We start from the raw sequence: 20,647 nt of genomic DNA on the forward strand, positions 1-20,647 counted from the left end.
TTATTCTTTCAACATATCAGCGCTGTATCTCAATTAGTTTCACTTTCAATATAAACATAAATAGTGGGCTAAATTGTGCTTATGTTAATTTATTATTCAGTAGAAATTACCCAACAAAAAAGAAATGATGTACTAAAATGTGGATGCAGATGATTTATTTGGAGTACACAGTATGGTTAGAGATGAGCGGATCTCATGAGGTTCATCTTATGAAATGTGTTTGATATTCGCCCAGTTTCCAGTAAAACAATCACAAAAATGTTATTGATATTTTAAGCAAAAAGTCAAATTACTTCAGAGGGTAAAACAGTTGTTTATAGTGTAACTTTGGTCAATTTGCTTTCATTTGCTCATTAACTAATTAAAATTAACAATGACATTCAAAACAATTTTTTACCCTGAATAATTCATTATGAACACGTTTCTGTGATTTGTTGCCAGTTGTTAATAGGAATCCCCAAAATCCACTCGGAGCTTCACTTAAATACATTGAGGCTGCCATTTAAAGCAGTTGTGCAGAGTTGTTAATCTGCTCTTGTGAGCTCAGTATTATGGAAGCATGGGTAACATGTTATCTTTCCTTCCAATGTCACAATGCATGCGCTATACAGGAAGGCACCTTTATATTAGTGGGCCTAGGGCATAGATCACATAGCAGGCCCCTGTCCACACAAGAAGTAACCTACTAGTGTATCCCAATTATTTATCTCATTGAGGAACATCCACTTACTATTACAGAATGTGTGAGGAACACACAGTGGGTTTAAACATTCAATATAAATGACCCTTGACACATATTAGGTTGCCCACTACTAGTACAAAAGGCTAGTACACTCACAGAACACCCAATTATCAGTGTGTCCTGGAAATATTCACTCCTAAGTCTGCTGGAGTTGACCTTGTGAAAATTATGGTAAAGGGAATTTTGCTCAATTTTTTTGGTATGTAAATTACATTTTATTTTATTTTTTGGGGGGAGGGAGGGGTATTTAGGCATGCTTTTATCCATTCATGCTTAGATGTATTTTATACCTTGGTGTCCGGAACACATTTTATTAGCTTTATTTTTGTGCTGTTGAGTCTTCCCTCTTATCAAGAGTTCACTAGACCTAACAACATCTTACGTAGGCCACATATGCTGACAGACAGATATCTGAGACAGACCTTCCTGGCAGCAGCATGGGCTCCCCTACACTTAGTGGTATCAGTGATAATGACATCACTCTGACATCACATGACTTCCTGTGCTCAGTGAGGACTCCTGTACGTAGCACTCACTTTACCTACAATATACAGTGACCAGGTGGCCAGGAAATGTAAATGACAGATCCTGGACACTTACTTCACTGGAGGCTTTCATTGACCGTCATGTTACATGTGTGGGGCCATGATCTATAGTGTGCATTCACCACACTGTGGTGTGATTTATACATGGGACCCTACCACAAAGCCCACCTGCCTCCGACATAAATATAACATTGATAGTTGGGAACGAGTTCAGATTTGTGGCTAATATGGAGATTGAAATAGGTTCAGATTTAGAAATGGACTAATGTTATGGAGATGTAAGGATTATGATTAAGGCTGTTCAGGTTTTTACTGTTCTATTTATATTTATTATACCATAGAATCATTACAAATGCCTAGATATAACATAAATCAGTGCTCTACCCACACTGACATTATTCTTACAGCACTCTCGCAGTCGTTCCTGGCTAGATACAAGCTGTTGTTGAATAGCACAACTATTAGGAAACAATGTAACTTTATAGGCACTTAACAATGTACATAGTGTCGGGCACATATTCAGACACTCAGATTTGACAACTATTACTATGAGTTGGAACCAAGTTGAATGGATTTGACAGCTCCATCACACATGTCTATGAGGTTCCTATTTTACCACAGTGCCCCCAGAACAACTTACAGACTGGTGAATGTATATTCAATACCCTATGTGATGTAAGATACCATGAATTTAATATAGCAACAACTCAACTGAAAGATGAGCCGGTCTGTTCACCTGTGTTACCAGAAACGTATATTAAAGTCTGAGAGGAACAGATCCCTTGGCTGTAGTTGTTGGATTTAGATGGCCTTGGTGTATTATGCAATATGTATATTAATTAAATGTTAATATTACTCACTTATATACATTAAAACATAATTCACATCTACCTATCAAAAATAATGTATTTTACTTTAAATACATATGAATATACCAGTGATGAATGAAACATAAGGTTACATTATATATAAATGTTGTGTTGTCATTTATAAAAAGTTAAATTATTAGTGACAAAGGATCTTCCTTAATGTACATATTTAAAACACAGCCAAAACTGCTGTTTTAACGACGGCGATATTATAAAGAGGGTGACGTTTAATATATGGAATTAGTACATTAAGAACATAACTGGTGGTATATGAGTGACATTAAACAAGAAGGCAGCACGGTGGTGTAGTGGTTAGCACTTCTGCCTCACAACACTGGGGTCATGAGTTAAATTCCCGATCATGGCCTTATCTGTGAGGAGTTTGTATGTTCTCCCAGTGTTAGCGTGGGTTTCCTCCGGGTGCTCCGGTTTCCTCCCACACTCCAAAAAAAATATACTGGTAGGTTAATTGGCTGCTACCAAATTGACCCTAGTCTGTGTGTGTGTGTATTAGGGAATTTAGACTGTAAGTCCCAATGGGGCAGGCACTGATGTGAATGAGTTCTCTGTACAGCGCTGCGGAATTAGTGGCACTATATGAATAAATGGTGATGATGATAAAGAGGGAGCACTATGTATGTACTTTCTAATTGATGTATAGGCTTTGATGCATAGGCTTTATTTTATTTTTGTATTATTTCCCTTGCATAAGATTTCTGCCAGAATTGGGGACTAAATTTACTAACGTGCAAAATAAGTAGTTTGAAAAGTAGATTCACCAACCATGGACACACAATAAATTTAATAGGGTGTACGTTTAATTATATTGATGTTGTATATGTGTTTGTGTGAAAAAGAACTATTTCATGCTGACAGAATGGTTGCATGATTGCTTAGAACCTTGTGTATCTAATTGGTTCATTTCTTGTGTACCAGATGTATTGTGCGGCTGGTACCCGGGTAATAGAAATAACTATTGGCAGGAAAATGCCTCAGTGCAAACCAATAGAGCTGATGTTACGATTAGTCCTTGAGCTGTGGGATGTTTTGGATGTATTCTTCTGTTTGTATTTGTGGTGGGATCAGGTTAATCCTTACTAAGGAAAACGTGCAAACAGTTTGTCTTTGCCTGAAATGGCTACACTTTGCCAGTGTTGACAAGGCAGCTTGTAGAACTAGAAAATCTAAAGTGTACTTAGTACAAGACCTATTGTCACAGGGACTTTCATCTCGCTTCTTGGCCAAAAGCTGAATGGCCTTTAATTGAGTAGCGTAAATGCTTTCTCATCTCTTCTCGCCATATAAAAACAAGGATTGTTGTATAATTTAAGAAAGTATGTGAAACGTACTATTTATTTATTCTATTTATTGGCTTTCACCTCCATGTTAACACCTCATTGTTTTACTTGGCTGTTGTCATATAAGCACAGGAGTGGTTTTTCAAATGTTAATCATTAATGATTGAACGTTAACCACCTCTATTGGTATTATGTAGGGCAGGCCATCATATACAGTAGGTCATATAATATACACATACCAACGGTACCACCTGGTGAAGAGCATGCAATATAAACAAGTTAGATTTCTCCAAGCCATCAATTCTTTGCACAAGTAATTAATGAGTTATTAATTAAATTTACTCATACACAGGATTTTTTTATTCAATAGATCATTAAGATGAACATTGCAAAATTCCATGGTCGGGAATAACTAAATAGTCTGTGTATAATGTATGCTCCTCATCTGCTTGTCGTTCTTGTATGTATGTGTGTGTGTGTGTGTGTGTGTGTGTGTGTATATATATATATGTATATATATATATATATATATATATATATATATTTATAAATAAATATATATTTATATATATATTTAAATATTTATATTTAAATATGTGTATATATACACACACTCACATATGTATATATACACACACTCACATATATATATATATATATATATATATATATATAATGTGTGTATATAATGTGTGTATGTACACATCCTGTCTTCTCCTTAGATGCCCTTCACCATTGGATGTTCCCACAGCAGCACTAAAGTCAACCTGCAAACTGTATAAAAATATTGGCATCTGTGCTGCTGTGTAATAGGATGGTAAGAATGTGTGCTTTTATCTTGATCATTTCCAGAGAACACATGTCTGTATGAAAAGAACTCTGGATTCTTATACGTAAATTAATGCTGCATCAAACATTGTGTTAATTACTGTAAATTCAGCATGACGGAAAACATATCATGACATGATCTGAAAGAGAAGCCATCTCTGCATTCTGATATAATGACTGAAGATTCAGAAAAGAACATGGTAATGCTTGTTCCCCATAATACACTGCAGGAGACCAAGGCAAGGCAGGAGGGGGTGGGGGACACGCTGAGGGACATTTCTAAAAACGTTCATACAGTTAAACAGTAGCAAATAACAACTGTGCAGAAGTCAGGTTTAGAGCTAAAGAAACACCACAAACCATAGTCATGATGCTGTTGCCAGTGTACTTACCCTCACTAAAGACCACCACTTCAGTGATCAGTGGCAAAGGGCAAGAAACATGTAGTGTATCCATGTAATATTTTTTAATGTACCATATATCATTAGGTATCATTTAGTTTTAGTTAGGCATAGAATTTAACTGTGCACATCATACAGTAAAGAAATAATGTACAAAAATATGAACATTGCACTAACTTGGCCCCAGACCAGCACTTTGTGCTTGTTCTGCTTCTGATCTGGTGTAAGATAAATGCCTTCATATTGCTAGATTGCCAGTCCCAGATGTAATTTGCCCTTCTTAGATGTTGTGCGTCAGTTCTTAATTGTAAGTCCCCTTTTCACTTATACCTAGTTGCAGCAGGAGCATATAGTGACAAGTCTCTGTGCACAAAACATCATAAAATATGTTATGGGCAGCACGGTGGCTAAGTGGTTAGAGCTTCTGCCTCACAGCACTGGGGTCATGAGTTCGATTCCCGACCATGACCTTATCTGTGTGGAGTTTGTATGCTCTTCCTGTGTTTGCGTGGGTTTCCTCCGGGTGCTCCGGTTTCCTCCCACACTCCAAAAACATACTGGTAGGTTAATTGGCTGCTATCAAAATTGACCCTAGACTCTTCCTCTCTGTCTGCCTCTCTATCTGTCTGTGTCTGTGTGTGAGTGTGTGTCTATATTAGGAAATTTAGACTGTAAGCTCCAATGGGGCAGGGACTATGTGAATGAGTTCTCTGTACAGTGCTGCGGAATTAGTGGCGCTATATAAATAAATGATGATGATGATTAACTAGTATTATAATGTTCATGTTGCATAGAAACACACATTTGGTTTTGGAATTAATATGGGTCACACTGAAAAAGTCCTAATTCAGTTATAGGTCGCTGCAAAGGTCTGTAGCGCCGTACAAAGGGTCATAGGACAGAACAACAGCAATTGAACAATGAACAAACAACAACAAAAATGACATAATAGATTGTCAATTTATCCTCAGTTTTTACTGGAGATATTGGGCCTGAAGGTTTTGATGGCATTGACATCTGACTTCCTCTTCCGCGATTCCAGCCAAGAGACTGGTTGGAGCTTTCGGGGTATTAACTAGTTGTGCATAGAGGTAACCTTGTCTACAACATTTGTCCAGTTGCCATGAGACTCATGATAATTTAAGAGCTACAAAACATGTCTTCCTACACTGCGGCTCCTTTTTGCACATGTGGGTGAAATTGTCCACCAAGAGCATTTCAAGGAACAAACCCACTTCCAATCTTTGCAGACACCACAGTAAAATCAATCTGCACCTACAATTTTGGGTCTGCAGGTACTTCGAGGAATGTTCATGATGGGAAAAAAGAAAAAACGTCACTACACAGCGTAATTTACTTCCACTAAAATACTGCTCAGTCTAACCTAATTTATGTCTTAGATTATTCATATGAGTGACGTCAGGACTGTGTTTGTTTTTTACATGTGTCACTTTTGTGTGTTTAGACCTTTTTATTAGATGTCTAAAGTGCGTTTATACAGTCATGGCCAAAAGTTTAGAGAATGACACAAGTATTGGTTTTCACAAACTTTGCTGCTTCAGTGCTTTTAGACCTTTTTGTCAGATGTTGCTATGGTATACTGAAGTAAAATTACAAGTTTCAAAGGCTTTTATTGACAGTTACATTAAGTTTATGCAAAGAGTCAATATTTGCAATGTTGACCCTTCTTTTTGAAGACCTCTGCAATTTGCCCTGGCATGCTGTCAATCAACTTCTGGGCCACATACTGACTGATAGCCGCCCATTCTTGCCTTATCAATGCTTGTAGTTTGTCATAATTTGTGGGTTTTTGTTTTTCCACCTGCGTCTTGAGGATTGACCACAAGTTCTCAATGGGATTAAAGTCTGGGGAGTTTTCTGACCATTGACCCAAAATTTCGATATTTTGAACCCCCGAACCACTTAGTTATCACTTTTACCTTATGGCACGGTGGTGCATCATGCTGGAAAAGGCATTGTTCATCACCAAAATGTTCTTGGATGGTTAGGAGAAGTTGCTCTTGGAGGATGGTTTGGTACCATTCTTTATTCATGGCTGTTGTCTTAGGCAAAATTGTGAGTGAGCCCACTCCCTTGGCTGAGAAGCACCCCACACATGAATGGTCTCCGGATGCTTTACTGTTGGCATGACACAGGACTGATGGTAGCGCTCACCTTTCCTTCTCTTGACAAGCATTTTTCCAGATTTCCCAAACAATCTGAAAGGGGATTCATCAAAGAAAATAACTTTACCCCAGTCCTCAGCAATTTAATCCCTGTACCTTTGCAGAATATCAGTCTGTCCCTGATGTTTTTCCTGGAGATGTGGCTTCTTTGCTGGCCTTCTTGACACCAGCAGATCCTCCAAAAATCTTCGCCTCACTGTGCGTGCAGATACACTAACATCTGCGTGCTGCCATTCCTGAGCAAGCTCTGCACTGGTGGGAGTGGGCTCACTCTCAATTTTGCCTAAGAACACAACCATGAATAAAGAATGGTACTAAAACATCCTCCAAGAGCAACTTCTCCCAACCATCCACAAACAGCTTGGTGACGAACAATGCCTTTTCCAGCATGATGGAGCGCCTTCCCATAAGGCAAAAATGATAACAGCACTGGGGTCATGAGTTCGATTCCCGACCATGGCCTTATCTGTGTGGAGTTTGTATGTTCTCCCCATGTTTGCGTGGGTTTCCTCCGGGAGCTCCGGTTTCCTCCCACACTCCAAAAACATACTGGTAGGTTAATTGGCTGCTATCAAAAATTGACCCTAGTCTCTCCCTCTCTGTCTGTCTGTGTGTGAGTTTGTGTCTATATTAGGGAATTTAGACTGTAAGCTCCAATGGGGCAGGGACTAATGTGAATGAGTTCTCTGTACAGCGCTGCGGAACTAGTGGCGCTATATAAATAAATGATGATGATAACTAAGTGGTTTAGGGATCAAAACATCAAAATTTTGGGTCCATGGCCAGGAAACACCCCAGACCTTAATTTCAGTGAGAACTTGTGGTCAATCCTCAAGAGGCGGGTGGACAAACAAAAACCCACAAATTCTGATAAACTCCAAGCATTGATTAGGCAAGAATGGGCGACCATCACTCGGTATGTGGCCCAGAAGTTGATTGACAGCATGCCAGGGAGAATTGCAGAGGTCTTCAAAAACAAGGGTCAAATTTGCAAATATTGACTCTTTGCATAAACTTAATGTAATTCTAACTTTTGGCCATGACTGAAAATGCGCTTTCTCACAGCAAAGAATACACCTGATGCGTGCAATTGCTCCGATTAGACACTGCAGACCTTAAAACCCCTACAGACACCTCCATCTTGACTTGAAAATCCATTGACTTAACCCACTACACAAAATCCTGAAAATTACTTGCCTTAACATTAAAATATGTAGTATACAGTTGCCCTTGTACCTCCCCGGAGTGTAAGCATTCTGTCTCGAGTAGGGAAGTATATGGAGACCATATGATAAAATTCAAATTGCTAAAATGCATTGATTATCAAAAGAGACATCAGATTGTGTACAATTGTATCCATTAGGCCTATGGTTTGCTGAGAGGGAGAAATCTATTGGAAAGGATGACTTTACGAATAGCAAAAGCAATTAGAAGCTTCCAAGTAGTCAAATTGGCCAAAAAACTGAGTATACGATATAAAGAGAACAGATGGTCAATGAGTCTATTTAAGACATAATGCGACCTCTTAATCTTACTAAAAGGCCAAGAATAGTCAAATAGACGAATCTGCCCTAATGTCAGAGCATTGTATCATGTCAAATTCAGTAGCGATACTTATAGTGATTACTTCACTCCCAGTGCTGTCTCATGCCCCTCCTGTCACCTACTCTATCCACAGACTTGCGGTCACATTGGACTGTGTCTGCCTGATGTCAGAAGGCACTGGGTTTAAAAGGACAGCTTAGTGTAAACTAAGGAACACTTATTCTGCACGCTTGTGCCTATCTCTAGCTTTTGTATTTTAACTACCCTTTTGTTCTTTTCTGTGGAGGTTCAATACATATCAGTCCCTTATCCTCCTACTCTTAGAACCTACTCGGGAACATAAACGTTAGAAACTTGGGGTTACTGCAAATAAAAGGGGGAGAGATTTTGCCCGGTCAACTTCTGCAGTGTGCCCCATGCTCTACCCTGTTATGAATCAGTATACTACTCATAGCATAACAGGGTAGGAGTATGTTATACAGAGTGAGGTAGTGTGGTATGTGGTAGTTAAGGCAATATGTGCCAAAGGCTCAGGTAAAAACTGTGGTGCCATTGACCCATTCCCAAGCATACCTCCCCATGGTTCTATGTTGTTAAAGTACATTATGGGTTGAATTACCAGCCCAAATTTTTAGACTATATATAAGGATACATATATTTTCCCTGGACCCTAGCTTTTCCACCACACCAAAGCAATCAACTAAGTACCCTCTAATTTGGTGAGGTTCATCTTGTGCAAAAAAGATGGAAGCATTTGTATTAGTATAATGAATTTGTACATTTGTGTATGGTAAAATATATGGGAATGATTATTGATAAACAAGGTCCACCCCCCTGGGGCTTTGAATATGTGGGTTATGATAAAACATAAGATGATTTAATTGGCTAAGATATTTCATATACTAATTGACCATCCAAAAACAAGCATGCACTGTGATCACCAGACATCCACAGTACCTCCTAGTTAATCTTCTATTCTATGGTGGTTAATATGGCAGGGATCTCTGAATGGAAAGAATAGTAACTCATCTGCATAAAGTGCTCATGTTAAGCAGGGATGCCCATACTTTTCTCTTTGCAGTTGTCGGTGGTACCATTATCAGGGGGAGAGAGGAGATCCCTATCTAGTCCTACAATAGATTGAGAGAGAATGAGCTACAGGGATAAATTCTATAGACATGTAAAGTTACATAATTCAGTCACAATATAAAGAAGGTAGCCCCAAACGATCAATCCAAACGCTTTTTCTACATGTAAATTATTGTGATTCTTTTGTGACAAGTTGGTGCTGTTGTTTTTTTTGCTTTTATTTTTAAATAAATGGTGCCTATTTTTTTTTAATATAAAAACACGAAGGCATATTTACTGACATAATAAATACAATAAAAATATAACTATACATAAGCTGGGTACACACTACAGAAATTTTCTCCCAATGTATTATCTATATTGATTTTACCAACGACTGATAAAAATTAAAAGTCCCGATCAGCATGTCGATTCATGTGTACACACTATACACATTTACCTTCAGATCTGTGCTCTTCATCTGTCATAACCATCGGCAGAAAATGTTGTACCCAGCCTAACCAGTCAACAATTAGCTTGGACCTCTCTAGGGCAGGTTAAACAATGAAAGGAAAAGTTTAATTGACTGGTATGGTTCTAATGCAGATGTGCTACTGTGAACAGTTTCAGTAAATAGCCTTCAATGTTCTCAATGGAAATCCAGATTGTTCTCCATTGAGTGGTCCATATAGGCGTTTGAGAACTGACTATATTGTAGAATGGTAGATTCACAATTTTTTGATTGTGAACACAAACCAACATCGTACAGGGGTCATGGTAAGATGTAAAACTTCCAATGTCAGCGTGATTCCTTGATGTGACTGTGAGACCTCTTTCTCCTGGCTGCAGCAAAGAGAGATAGGAAAGTTCATCGTGGTACAGGAAATATCACGTTGCATATTACAACCTTCTAAATGACTTTTATTCATCGCCTGCTGATACTTTCATCTACTTATCTAGATATAATCATAGAGGAACTAACGCTGCCTTTCTGGTCTGTTTCTCAGGGAATCTCGTTTGATGAATTTAGGTCTTTCTTCCAGTTTCTGAACAACCTAGAAGATTTTGCCATCGCAATGCAAATGTACAATTTTGCCAGTCGATCTATTGGTCAAGGTAAGTGATCACAAGCACATTACCCAAGAGAAGAAATCACATATTATAACTAGTGTGTTTTTCCCACTTACTTTTCTTGGTTACACGAGTGATTAAAAATGTAAACCACAAAGAAAGCAAAACAGCAGAAAATGTTTTGGAGTAAAATAATGTAAAACTATAATGAGCTAAAACTTTAGCTGGTTCCACATTTTCTTACAATAGTTGTATAAAATGTCCATGTTAGAAGCATGTACACATTCATGTATGTGAGCGTGATAAATGGGTAATATCTACTAGTTTACACCATTTTATTATGTCAGCCTTCTTCTAGCTGTCGTCTATTCTGCTTCGCGTGGTGGTTAATGAGCTGTATCTGCTGACAAATGACAACTCCATGATTACCGGGCTCATCGGTATTTCTGGTCCGGCAATCTTGTTGTCGTATCTGTGCACAATAAACAGGCGGATGGCTGCAAATTCAATATGTAACACTCGTATAGAAATCCCTCATGATTTAGATCAGATAATCCAGTTGTCTTCTTCTTGCGCATTAATCTGTGTGTGACTAAAATCTAAAACAATAATAAGTGGCGCCTGACATCACAATAGTAAGTGAGCAGCTCCTGTGCTGTACGCCACCTTTTGTGTTGTAAATGACTTCTACTTAGTCGGGAGACAGTGGCGGTGTCAGATGCTCATATTAACTCTTTGCATAAAGAAAGCGGACTGGAACCTTTTGAGAGCTCTCCACAATGGTGTTTGTTCCATGTTCAAATTGCATATTGTTTCTCTATTACCAATTAGAATTGAAGAACTCTGAATGACGGGAGATTTTCTTATTATAATGATTGGCTTGACTCTTTTCATGTCTTGTTCCTTAACAGATGAGTTCAAGCGTGCTGTATATGTAGCTACAGGCCTGAAGTTGTCTCCACATTTGGTGAATACTGTCTTCAAGATCTTTGATGTTGACAGAGATGATCAATTAAGTTATAAAGAATTTATTGGCATCATGAAGGACCGTCTGCATCGCGGGTTCAGGGTGAGCAACTTATTGTTACATCCTAGTCCGTCTCAGTGGTCACTACTGACGCATCAAAGTGAAAACATGGCCTTGAAGAGGCGTTTTTTCAAAACACCTACTGTATTGTCTGTGTGTGATAGTATATATGTATATAGATTTATTTTGGTGGAGGCCAGAGCACTTGCGTTTAGAGTATAATGGTCTGTAATGGGAAGACGTAAAATCATGTCATTTCTAATGTAAGTAAATTATTTAAGGTGTGTGTGTGTGTGTGTGTGTGTGTGTGTGTGTGTGTGTGTGTGTGTTAGTTATCTTAAGCCCAACAGAAAAACATATTCGGAGCACTGACAAATCTTATGTTGACTCAGGATTTTGGAAAACTTGTGGATTTTTGGGAATAGGTTTTCCACAATCTTATGTTACACTCCACAAATAAAGCTTAGAGCATAAGGTATAGCAGTTAAACTTGTGAATACGCACAAGGTTGAGGGTTGTAGTGGTAGAGATGGTTGTGTTATACTGCCACCTGCTGGCCAAACTTAAACTGTAGTTTTATTTTCCAATATGTTTTATCACTCATGCTATCAAGCATGATTGTTCAGTTTCCTTTTATGGCAATACAAATTCTGCAAAAATGTTATTCCATATAAATCATTTAATCATCAGACATGTTAGAAAAAAGTAATTGAGGGTAGAGAATTTAGGTAGAGATGGTCATTATGGTAAAATATGGTAATTACTACAAGGGCAGATTGTGAGAACACATAACCTTACTGAAATATTTAATCAAACCTACTTGCTCAGTTTCCTATAGTTATGTCTTATGTGTAATATATATGGGATAAAGTACCCCCTCCTGTGATGTATAATAATATTTGAAGTCACAAAGGAGTTCTGCTACATATAAAAAAACAATACCTTAACCTCAGTGGTTTTTTACAGGTCATGAACTCTGTGGTTCCATCACAGCATACAGATACCGCCCGTGTACTGTAAAGCCATGTAACTTTACTTACAGTACAAGACCAGGTTACTGAACCTGCAACCATCTAACTAACGGGTCATAGAATTACTCTGCGAGTTATAAAAACCATGCACTAATTGTTTCCATGGTTACACTCTTTCCAAACCTATGTATCAAATGGCAGCAATAGTGAATCTTTGAGTTATCAGCATGACGTTTTAGGAGTTATTCCAGTAAATTGTACTACAATTATTGTAGTATCCAGCATAATGGTTTTATGAACACAAAATCATTTTTAGTGGAGTTACCTTTTAAATATAAACAGTATTTACAAATGAAATAGATTGCACAGCACAACTAGCTGTCTTGTGTAGCTGGAATCCACACACAGGCTCTCTGCAATTCTAATTTAATGTATGTGTCTTGCGCTGTGTTATACGAGGTATGTCTATTAAATAACGAGACTGTGATTCCACCTAGTGAACAAAGCAGTCAGAAACGGTTATAACTGCATATGTAGTAACCTTGAACCTGTCTGAACCTGCATGACAGGCTGCAACACTCTGACGTTCAGTTGATTGTGAGTCGCCATTTAGTTTGGTTGTATTTTCTGCAGATCCCCGAAAAAATGCTAAGTTTAAAAGTTGAACAACGTGTCAATTTATAACTTTTAGTAAAATTGCACAAAACACCAACAGAATATTTTCAAATGCTTACTACGGCCTATGGGAATGACTGCCTGTCTCGTGCGCGTGTGTTTGAGTGGCATAAAAGATTTAGCGAGGGACGTGAGAATGTTGAAGATGATGAACGCCCTGGACGACCTTGCACTTCAAGAACCGTAGAAAATGTAGAAAACATCAGTCAGATTGTTCGAAAAGACCGCCGACTCAGTGTTCGAATGATAGCTGAATCCATGAACATTGACAAAGACAACATATGGAAAATTTTGCGTGAGGATCTTAACATGACGAAAGTTTGTGCACAGATGGTCCCAAGGGTTCTCACACCAGAGCAAAAAAAAAGTCGCAATTAATATTGTGTTGACATTCTGCAGCAACTTGACACAGATCCAAACCTGTTTCCTAAAGTAGTCACTTGTGATGAGACCTGGATCTTCCAGTACGATATTGAAGCCAAAAGACAGTCAATGCACTGGAAAACACTGTCATCACCAAGAATGAAAAAGCTTGTCAAAGCAAGTCAAAATTCAAAGCAATGCTAATTGGTTTTTTTCGATATCAAGGGTGTAATTTTGGAAGAATGGGTTCCAGAAGACACAACAGTTAATCAGCATTATTATAAGGAAGTTTTGCAAAAGCTGAGAGAAAGTGGTCAGAAAGAAACGTCCACAACTGTGAAAAAATGGTTTCTTTCTTCACCAGGACAATGCGCCTGCTCACACAGCACTTTCTGTGAAGAAGTTTTTGACCGACAGACACATTACTACACTTGAACATCCTCCATATTTGCCCGATTTAGCGCCTTGCGATTTTTATCTTTTCCCAAAAGTTAAATCAGTGCTTAAAGGGCACACTTTGAATCAGTTGATGCTGTAAACAAGAAAACGGCAGATATGTTGAAACAAGTGACAGAAATTGATTTGCTCCATGTCTTCGACCAGTGGGAAAACAAGACTACAGCGATGTATTAGTGCAAATGGGGAGCATATTGAAGGAGACAAACATTAAAGTTGTAATACCAATCAATAAAGGTGAGTTATTTAATCAGTCTCATTATTTAATAGACATACCTCGTAATGTCTAGAAAAATGGCATGCATTGGCATCTGGAAAGCTTTCCTCAAGTCACCAGAGACAGAATGTAAACTGCACTCTAATTTGTGGTCTTAACTGCTCACTAATGTAAACAAACCTCCACAGTCTCCTCTCCTTTCCAGCACCTCTCCAAGCTCCTTTACGTATCCAACCCCCTCCAAGTAATTATATTTTCATTTCTTATGGTATATACTTCAAGCCTTGGTAATGCTGCCTTCATGGTACTTTGTGTTTGGCCGGGTGTTTATAATCTTGTCTATTATCTAGCTCAGTCCAGCATCTCGGATAGATAAACAAGCAGACACGATGGCACAGTCAATTAGCATTGCTTGGGCAATAGGTCCCATGCCGACCAGGGCACTATCTGTGTGGAGTTTGTATGCTCTCCTCGTATTTTGATGGTTTCCTCCATTGCTGCAGTGGCGGATCCGGGGGGGGGGCGATCGGGGCGATCGCCCCCCCTAGCAGACACTTGCTGCACAGTATGTGCAGGTCCGTCCAGCCGCGACAGGCAGGGACAGTGTGCTGCCCGGCTGCTCTGGCTGTGTTTAAAACACAATCGGAGCAGCCGGGCAGCACACTGTCCCTGCCTGTCACGGCTGGACGGACCTGCACATACTGTGCAGCCGTCGGCAGCCTAAGATGTTAGAAAGGGGTGGGGCCTAAATTGCCCCTCCTAAATCGCCCCGGGTACAGCATTTTTCTAGATCCGCCCCTACATTGCTGAGGCTTCTTACCAAGTACACACTGGTAGTAACCTAGTGTGGATGGCAGATCATTTGGATTGTAAGCTCCACTGGGACAGGTGATAATGTGAATGATTAAACATTCTCTAGAAAGTGCTGCGTAATATGTAATTAGAATTATTTTTTACTGTCACCATTGTTCGTCTCTTAAACGCTGTTTTCTCAGAAAATATAACTAATATCTTCTCCTTTCAATACTGTGGCTTTCTGTTCCTCTCTGGCTGCTCCACGATCTCTGCATCTGCACACCTCTATCTTCTGCTTCACAGAGCTACAAAAGTGTACAGAAATACACCACTTTCAAATCCTGTGTGAAGAAACAGCTCAATAACAGATAAGTATGTCATCCCACTCTGTACCAGGGTACTTGCATGCGCTCAGTTGTGCTGTCCATTACTTCTACTTCTGTAACGGCACAAGCAGATTATTTATACAGTGTACATACAAGAAGAAGCTAATAAAATATGTAATATTGAATTGGCAGAAAAAGAGGAACAGTCAGACAAAGAAAGGCTTTTCAAGAACAAAATTAATATATATATATATTGTAGTTGTCAATTGCTCATTGTGACTTGCTCACACAGTTGTTCATCGGGAGGTAGGTCTGTAATGTTATGGAGTGTAACACGCCTCTACGTAAGTGTGAAGTTCATATAACCAATTTGTCTGCTTTGATGTATATTACGTAACAATTGGCACTGGCAGCACTTCCCTGAAAGTAAATACATTTATTGAACAATTAATACTTTTAACCACAGGAATGCCTTCCTATTTACTTACTGTCTGCCTATTGGCACTGTGGACCGAACTCAACTGGGGATTTTTAACTGTGCAAAGGAAAATAACGCTGTTGTCCACAATAACCAATTTGACGCTACCTGTTATTTTTCTACTAGTTTGGAAACCGAAGGAAAACATTTGATTGGTTACTATGGGCAAAACCCCCTTTTTCCTTTTATATCCATGTTTGATCTCACCAATACTGTCCAACTGCTTTGTGTGCATATTGTATGGGTCCTATTCATATATAGATGAAAAATTCAGTTGCCCACCAAGCGAACATGGAGGTGCGTGCTTCCGTTGCAGACAAGCAGGAAAATCTTTAGGAGGTGCACTGTGCAAAAGTGTACAGTCCATCAAAGTCCGTCCTACAGCTTTAGTGCCACTCGCCAATGAAATAAACATGTGTCACCTAAAATGCTCACTTTAGACTTTTTTGTGACATAAATAAAGAGGTGAGGGGACATTTTATTAGTTGCTACTTTTGTGTGTGCAGCTGTATATTACATTGATCGGAGAGCGCCCATAAATGTATTCTCTGCCGAAGGCTGGCGGAGATCAGAAGCACCATTTCCAGACTACGGGGAATAATGTATTAAAACTTCACACACAAATTGCCATCTGTAATTAAACATGTCCCAAGAAAAATGATAACTGAGAGTCCCTGGGACAGCCCCTATACCATCCAGCCAATCACAAGTGGGCAGACAATGATTGTCTGGCCAATAAAGGGCAGTCCAGGGTGCTTCTGGCTATGATCATTTAGTGGCGGTCAGCAGAAGTGTGGGTCATTTTTATGGGGGTTTAACTACATTGGATAAGGAAAGAAGAAAATAATATTTAGTAAGTGTTTTGGGACCCCCATCCATGTTACTGGGACTACTGAGATGGTCACTCACTGGTCCCAATTTTGTTCAATACCTCGACCCCTGCAGTTTCTTTTTCTGACCCCCTCACTACAATGACACCAGCCCTGCGCTAACCTAGGACTGATTTTCAGGATGAAACACGATCTCTGCCAGAATTCAAGTCCTTTTGTGAAGCAGGAATGGCCGGGCAAGGCATGTGCCTACAAATTCACCCTCTCCACCCCTTCATACAGTAACCTCACTTCACAAAATTAATTCTCCATGCTGCACTGTCCTACTAAATGAGGTGCTTTGGAGTGCATACTCCATATTTTGCCTCTGCGGATGTGGCCATCTTTCTTTAGCGGGTATCATGGTGCACAGCAGGGTCAGAGCTGTATTTTGCACTTCATATATGACCTCCACTGAGTTTTTTGTCGACAGAAGATTAGACTGGAAATGCCCCACCAGACCTAAAAGTAGAGTATAAACGTAGACTTGTTAAATTGTATCACCAGAGTTTGTTTTACACAATATTCTGAAGTGCTTCACTTTCCCAGCTAGAAGAGTTCCAGTAATGACACCTATAAGTGGGGAGGTTCCCCTATGACACAGGAAGCATGTAGGACTCTCACAGTATGTATATTCTGTACTGATCCTTGTGTCTTTATCTCCAGGAGAAACCAAAGCATGGACTGAAGGACTACTATACGTGTGTGACATCTGTCACCAGAAAACACTTCCGAGAGTTATTCCGGAGCTTCCGGAGCAGGGATACGTTGCGATAAAATGCCGCTGTCACATTATTTAACTATTTATATTGCGTGACCACACTCACAATGTAGCACCTCCATCATTTTAATGTTATGGAATTTATTTATTCATTTATGCACTGACTATTTTGAAGTACAAAAAGAAGGGCATGTTTTTATAATAACGCAATATATTTTTACATATTTATATTAAGTTAATGATTTGTTCACATATCTTTATTTCAGCAGTGTGCACTTTATATAGTGCTTCGGTAGTCAGAGGTAAGCTAAAGATAGCCTTTATTTAAATGATGTTTGGTTTTTAAGATTACATTATAAAGCACATAGTGCTTTATTCACCAATCACTGGTCTCGGATACATGAAGGAAACTCTACACCTCCTATATATCCATATAATAAAGTCTACTTGTAGGCAGTTCTTACGCTATACCAATGGTCTGTTACAGTTTTTATACTATTCATGTTGATGTTGTTGTTTTTGTGCTTTACACCATTCTTTCAAGTGCAATTTGCACAGGATGCAAATACTGTATGCGGCCTTTAATATATTTGACAGCATACAATATGTATGCTCCATGGCACAATGTCATTTCATCTTAGTCTTAAGCATTGCTTCCTGTTTATACACCAGGACAAGAGAGAAAGAGGGACAGCATATGTCACTAATACACAGGGGCGTTATTCCATAGGAAAGGTAAACATTCTGTGTGATCACAAAATGAATGTCAACGGGTTAAAATTTGTAGTATTTAGTCCACACTGTAATTCCAACTGGTAATTGGCAGGGGCAAAATAAATAGACCAGATGTGATTGGATAAAATGTATACAGCTAATGGTGTCTGATCACCGGTAATTCTATGTCCCGCTATGCACAAAAACATTAGACGTGACCTGTATGATCATCTCTATCCTAACTTTATCCAGTTATCTTATAATAAGTAATTCCATATCCCTTCATATAGTGATGGCCCTAATCCTAAAAAAATGTGAGATTTCCTTCTCTAGCTATAACACCGCTGTTTTTTTTTAGAAAGTGTACAGAAAAGGAGCACGTATTTTGTTCCTGGGTAAAGGTAAGCAACCTGTGACTCTCCAGCTATTGTGCAACTACATATTCCAGCATACACCAACAGCCACACAACTTCAGGGCACGCACGGTACATGTAGTTCCACAACAGCTAGAGAAGCACAGGCCACGGAAGCCTGGTCTACAATCCCACATACACTATGTAAAGGCCCATCAATTTATTGCATCCTTTAAAATCACACTAGAACGCTGCAAAATACTCCCTCTACAGTATCTAGAATATGATATTCCATTCTAGTCTTAATAAATGACATTATAGGGGCATATTCAATTGTAAGCGTTAACGCTAAAAAACGAGCGCTCAAAAAATATTACCGTTTATACGGTAATATTGCGCGCGAAAAGCGTTAATAGTTGTAATAATAATTGTAGTTTACTTGCGAAATTTCAGCTCGCAGCTCATGGAGCAGCGAGCTGAAATTCCGCGAGTAATTACCGTATTAACGCTAAGATTTTTTGAGAGCTCGTTTGAGAGCGTTAACGCTAACGATTGAATAAGCCCCTATGTCTTCCTAACAATCTGATGTGTTTATATGCTATATTACGTTTAATATAAATAGTTTACGCTGGGTTTTGCAAGTTACAAGTAGACTGGTGTCTCTGGAATATTTCAGATTTTGAATGGACGGACACCTCAGTCAGACACACAGTTTGATTTTGAAGGTAAATTTAGCAGCGGCAGCTGATAATGACAAATACGGCTAAAAAGGTTTAATTTCTGTCTCTAATGATATCACTATGTGCAGAATGCAACATACAGGTGAAAGTAAAGGAGGTCATGTACTTTTAGTGTTCTCTGTGCATTAATCTGCACTGGATGTATATGTCAACATATCTTTTTGCAGCAGTAAATGGAAAAGTACATTCATTATAGCCACATACTTGAAATCTCATATCTTGCTTACCACACTAATTCATACTTGTAGATTGTAATAGTTCACCAAGAGTAATCATGCCTGCAGGCTACCGCAGGTTTTCTGGAGCTTTCTGAACATGCGGACTGTGATATTGATTTTATTCAAATTGTCTGCATTCAACTATTGTACACAGTTCTGCTCAGTTATATTATAACACGTGAAAACACAATGACAGTGTGTCAACACTGACAATGAATAATGCTTTCAGCTCAGTGGTATGTACTGAAATGGATTTTATATTTTTGCCACTTTATAGAAATTATAAAACTAAAATGTCTGTTAATCTGATAATAGCCATGTGGATTCATGAAATGTCTATAAATAAATATAAGTGTGTTTTAATTACACTGCATGCTGCACAGTTATTAAAGGAAACATTGAAAATAAAACCATTATTACTAAATGCAATTGTCAGTTTATTCTATTGAGGTATGGCGTTATGTATTTGTCCGTCTGCCTCTTATGGGTGTAGATGTCCATAGCATCACCCCAACACAATTTCCCATCTATAGAGAAATGAAATACAGATCATTAAAAATCACCATGTATTTTAGTGCTAAGAGCTACCTGTACTCAACACAACGGATTCATAGATATGTATAATAGATATGCCCAGTGGGCATAGTTGCCAACTCTCCCGAAAATGTTCAGGATACTCTGGAATTATAGGGAAACCTCCCTAAGTCCGGAAAGTAGGCAATTCTTCGGGAAGGGTGTTGGTCTGCCTACAAGGAGGGTGCCACCGTGTTTTGATCATACGTATCACATCAGTGAACAATGAGTGGATGGGTAATACAGTGGATGTATTATTTCTAAAGCATCTTGTAAAAGAGATAATGAGTACCAAGCATCTTAATGATGTATGGATTAGTAGACAGTACCAGTGATATCCAGAAACATGTGGGCTATAGACTGAGATTTGCAGCACTATATTGGCTGGCCCTCATTTCTGAAAACCAGAAAGGTCCTGGGTAGGGGCACAGAGAAGGGGAGGGGGGTAAGTACAAAGTAACGGGGTCCAGGAATGCCTGGGGGCCCTGGCCTGCCTGTGTAGTGGGAGGAGCCACCGACCTGTTGTGGCCACAACTCCTTTGGCATCTATGTAAGGGGACCAAAGAAGTTGCTGTACCAGGGCCCAAAATTCCTCTTG

General features: G+C 39.0%; 1 protein-coding gene across 8 annotated transcripts in view; it reads left to right on the forward strand.

Annotated features, from left to right (window-relative positions):
* Positions 1 to 19,900, forward strand: part of MICU3 (mitochondrial calcium uptake family member 3) — a 120,038-nt gene extending 100,138 nt beyond the window's left edge. For 4 of the 8 annotated variants that reach the window (XM_075196268.1, XM_075196303.1, XM_075196276.1 and 1 more), the window contains 4 exons: positions 10,490 to 10,598; positions 11,465 to 11,622; positions 15,361 to 15,429; positions 17,397 to 17,516. In XM_075196268.1, the coding sequence (XP_075052369.1) occupies positions 10,490 to 10,598; positions 11,465 to 11,622; positions 15,361 to 15,429 (336 nt within the window). In that variant the 3' untranslated portion in view covers positions 17,397 to 17,516. Of the gene's footprint in view, positions 1 to 10,489; positions 10,599 to 11,464; positions 11,623 to 15,360; positions 15,430 to 17,396 lie in introns of all 8 variants that reach the window. The other 4 variants (XM_075196252.1, XM_075196286.1, XM_075196260.1 and 1 more) reach the window with 1 other exon arrangement.
* The last annotated feature ends 747 nt before the right edge of the window (positions 19,901 to 20,647 follow it).

This window comes from Mixophyes fleayi, chromosome 1 (genome assembly GCF_038048845.1).
Source record: "Mixophyes fleayi isolate aMixFle1 chromosome 1, aMixFle1.hap1, whole genome shotgun sequence".
NCBI lineage: Eukaryota > Metazoa > Chordata > Amphibia > Anura > Limnodynastidae > Mixophyes > Mixophyes fleayi.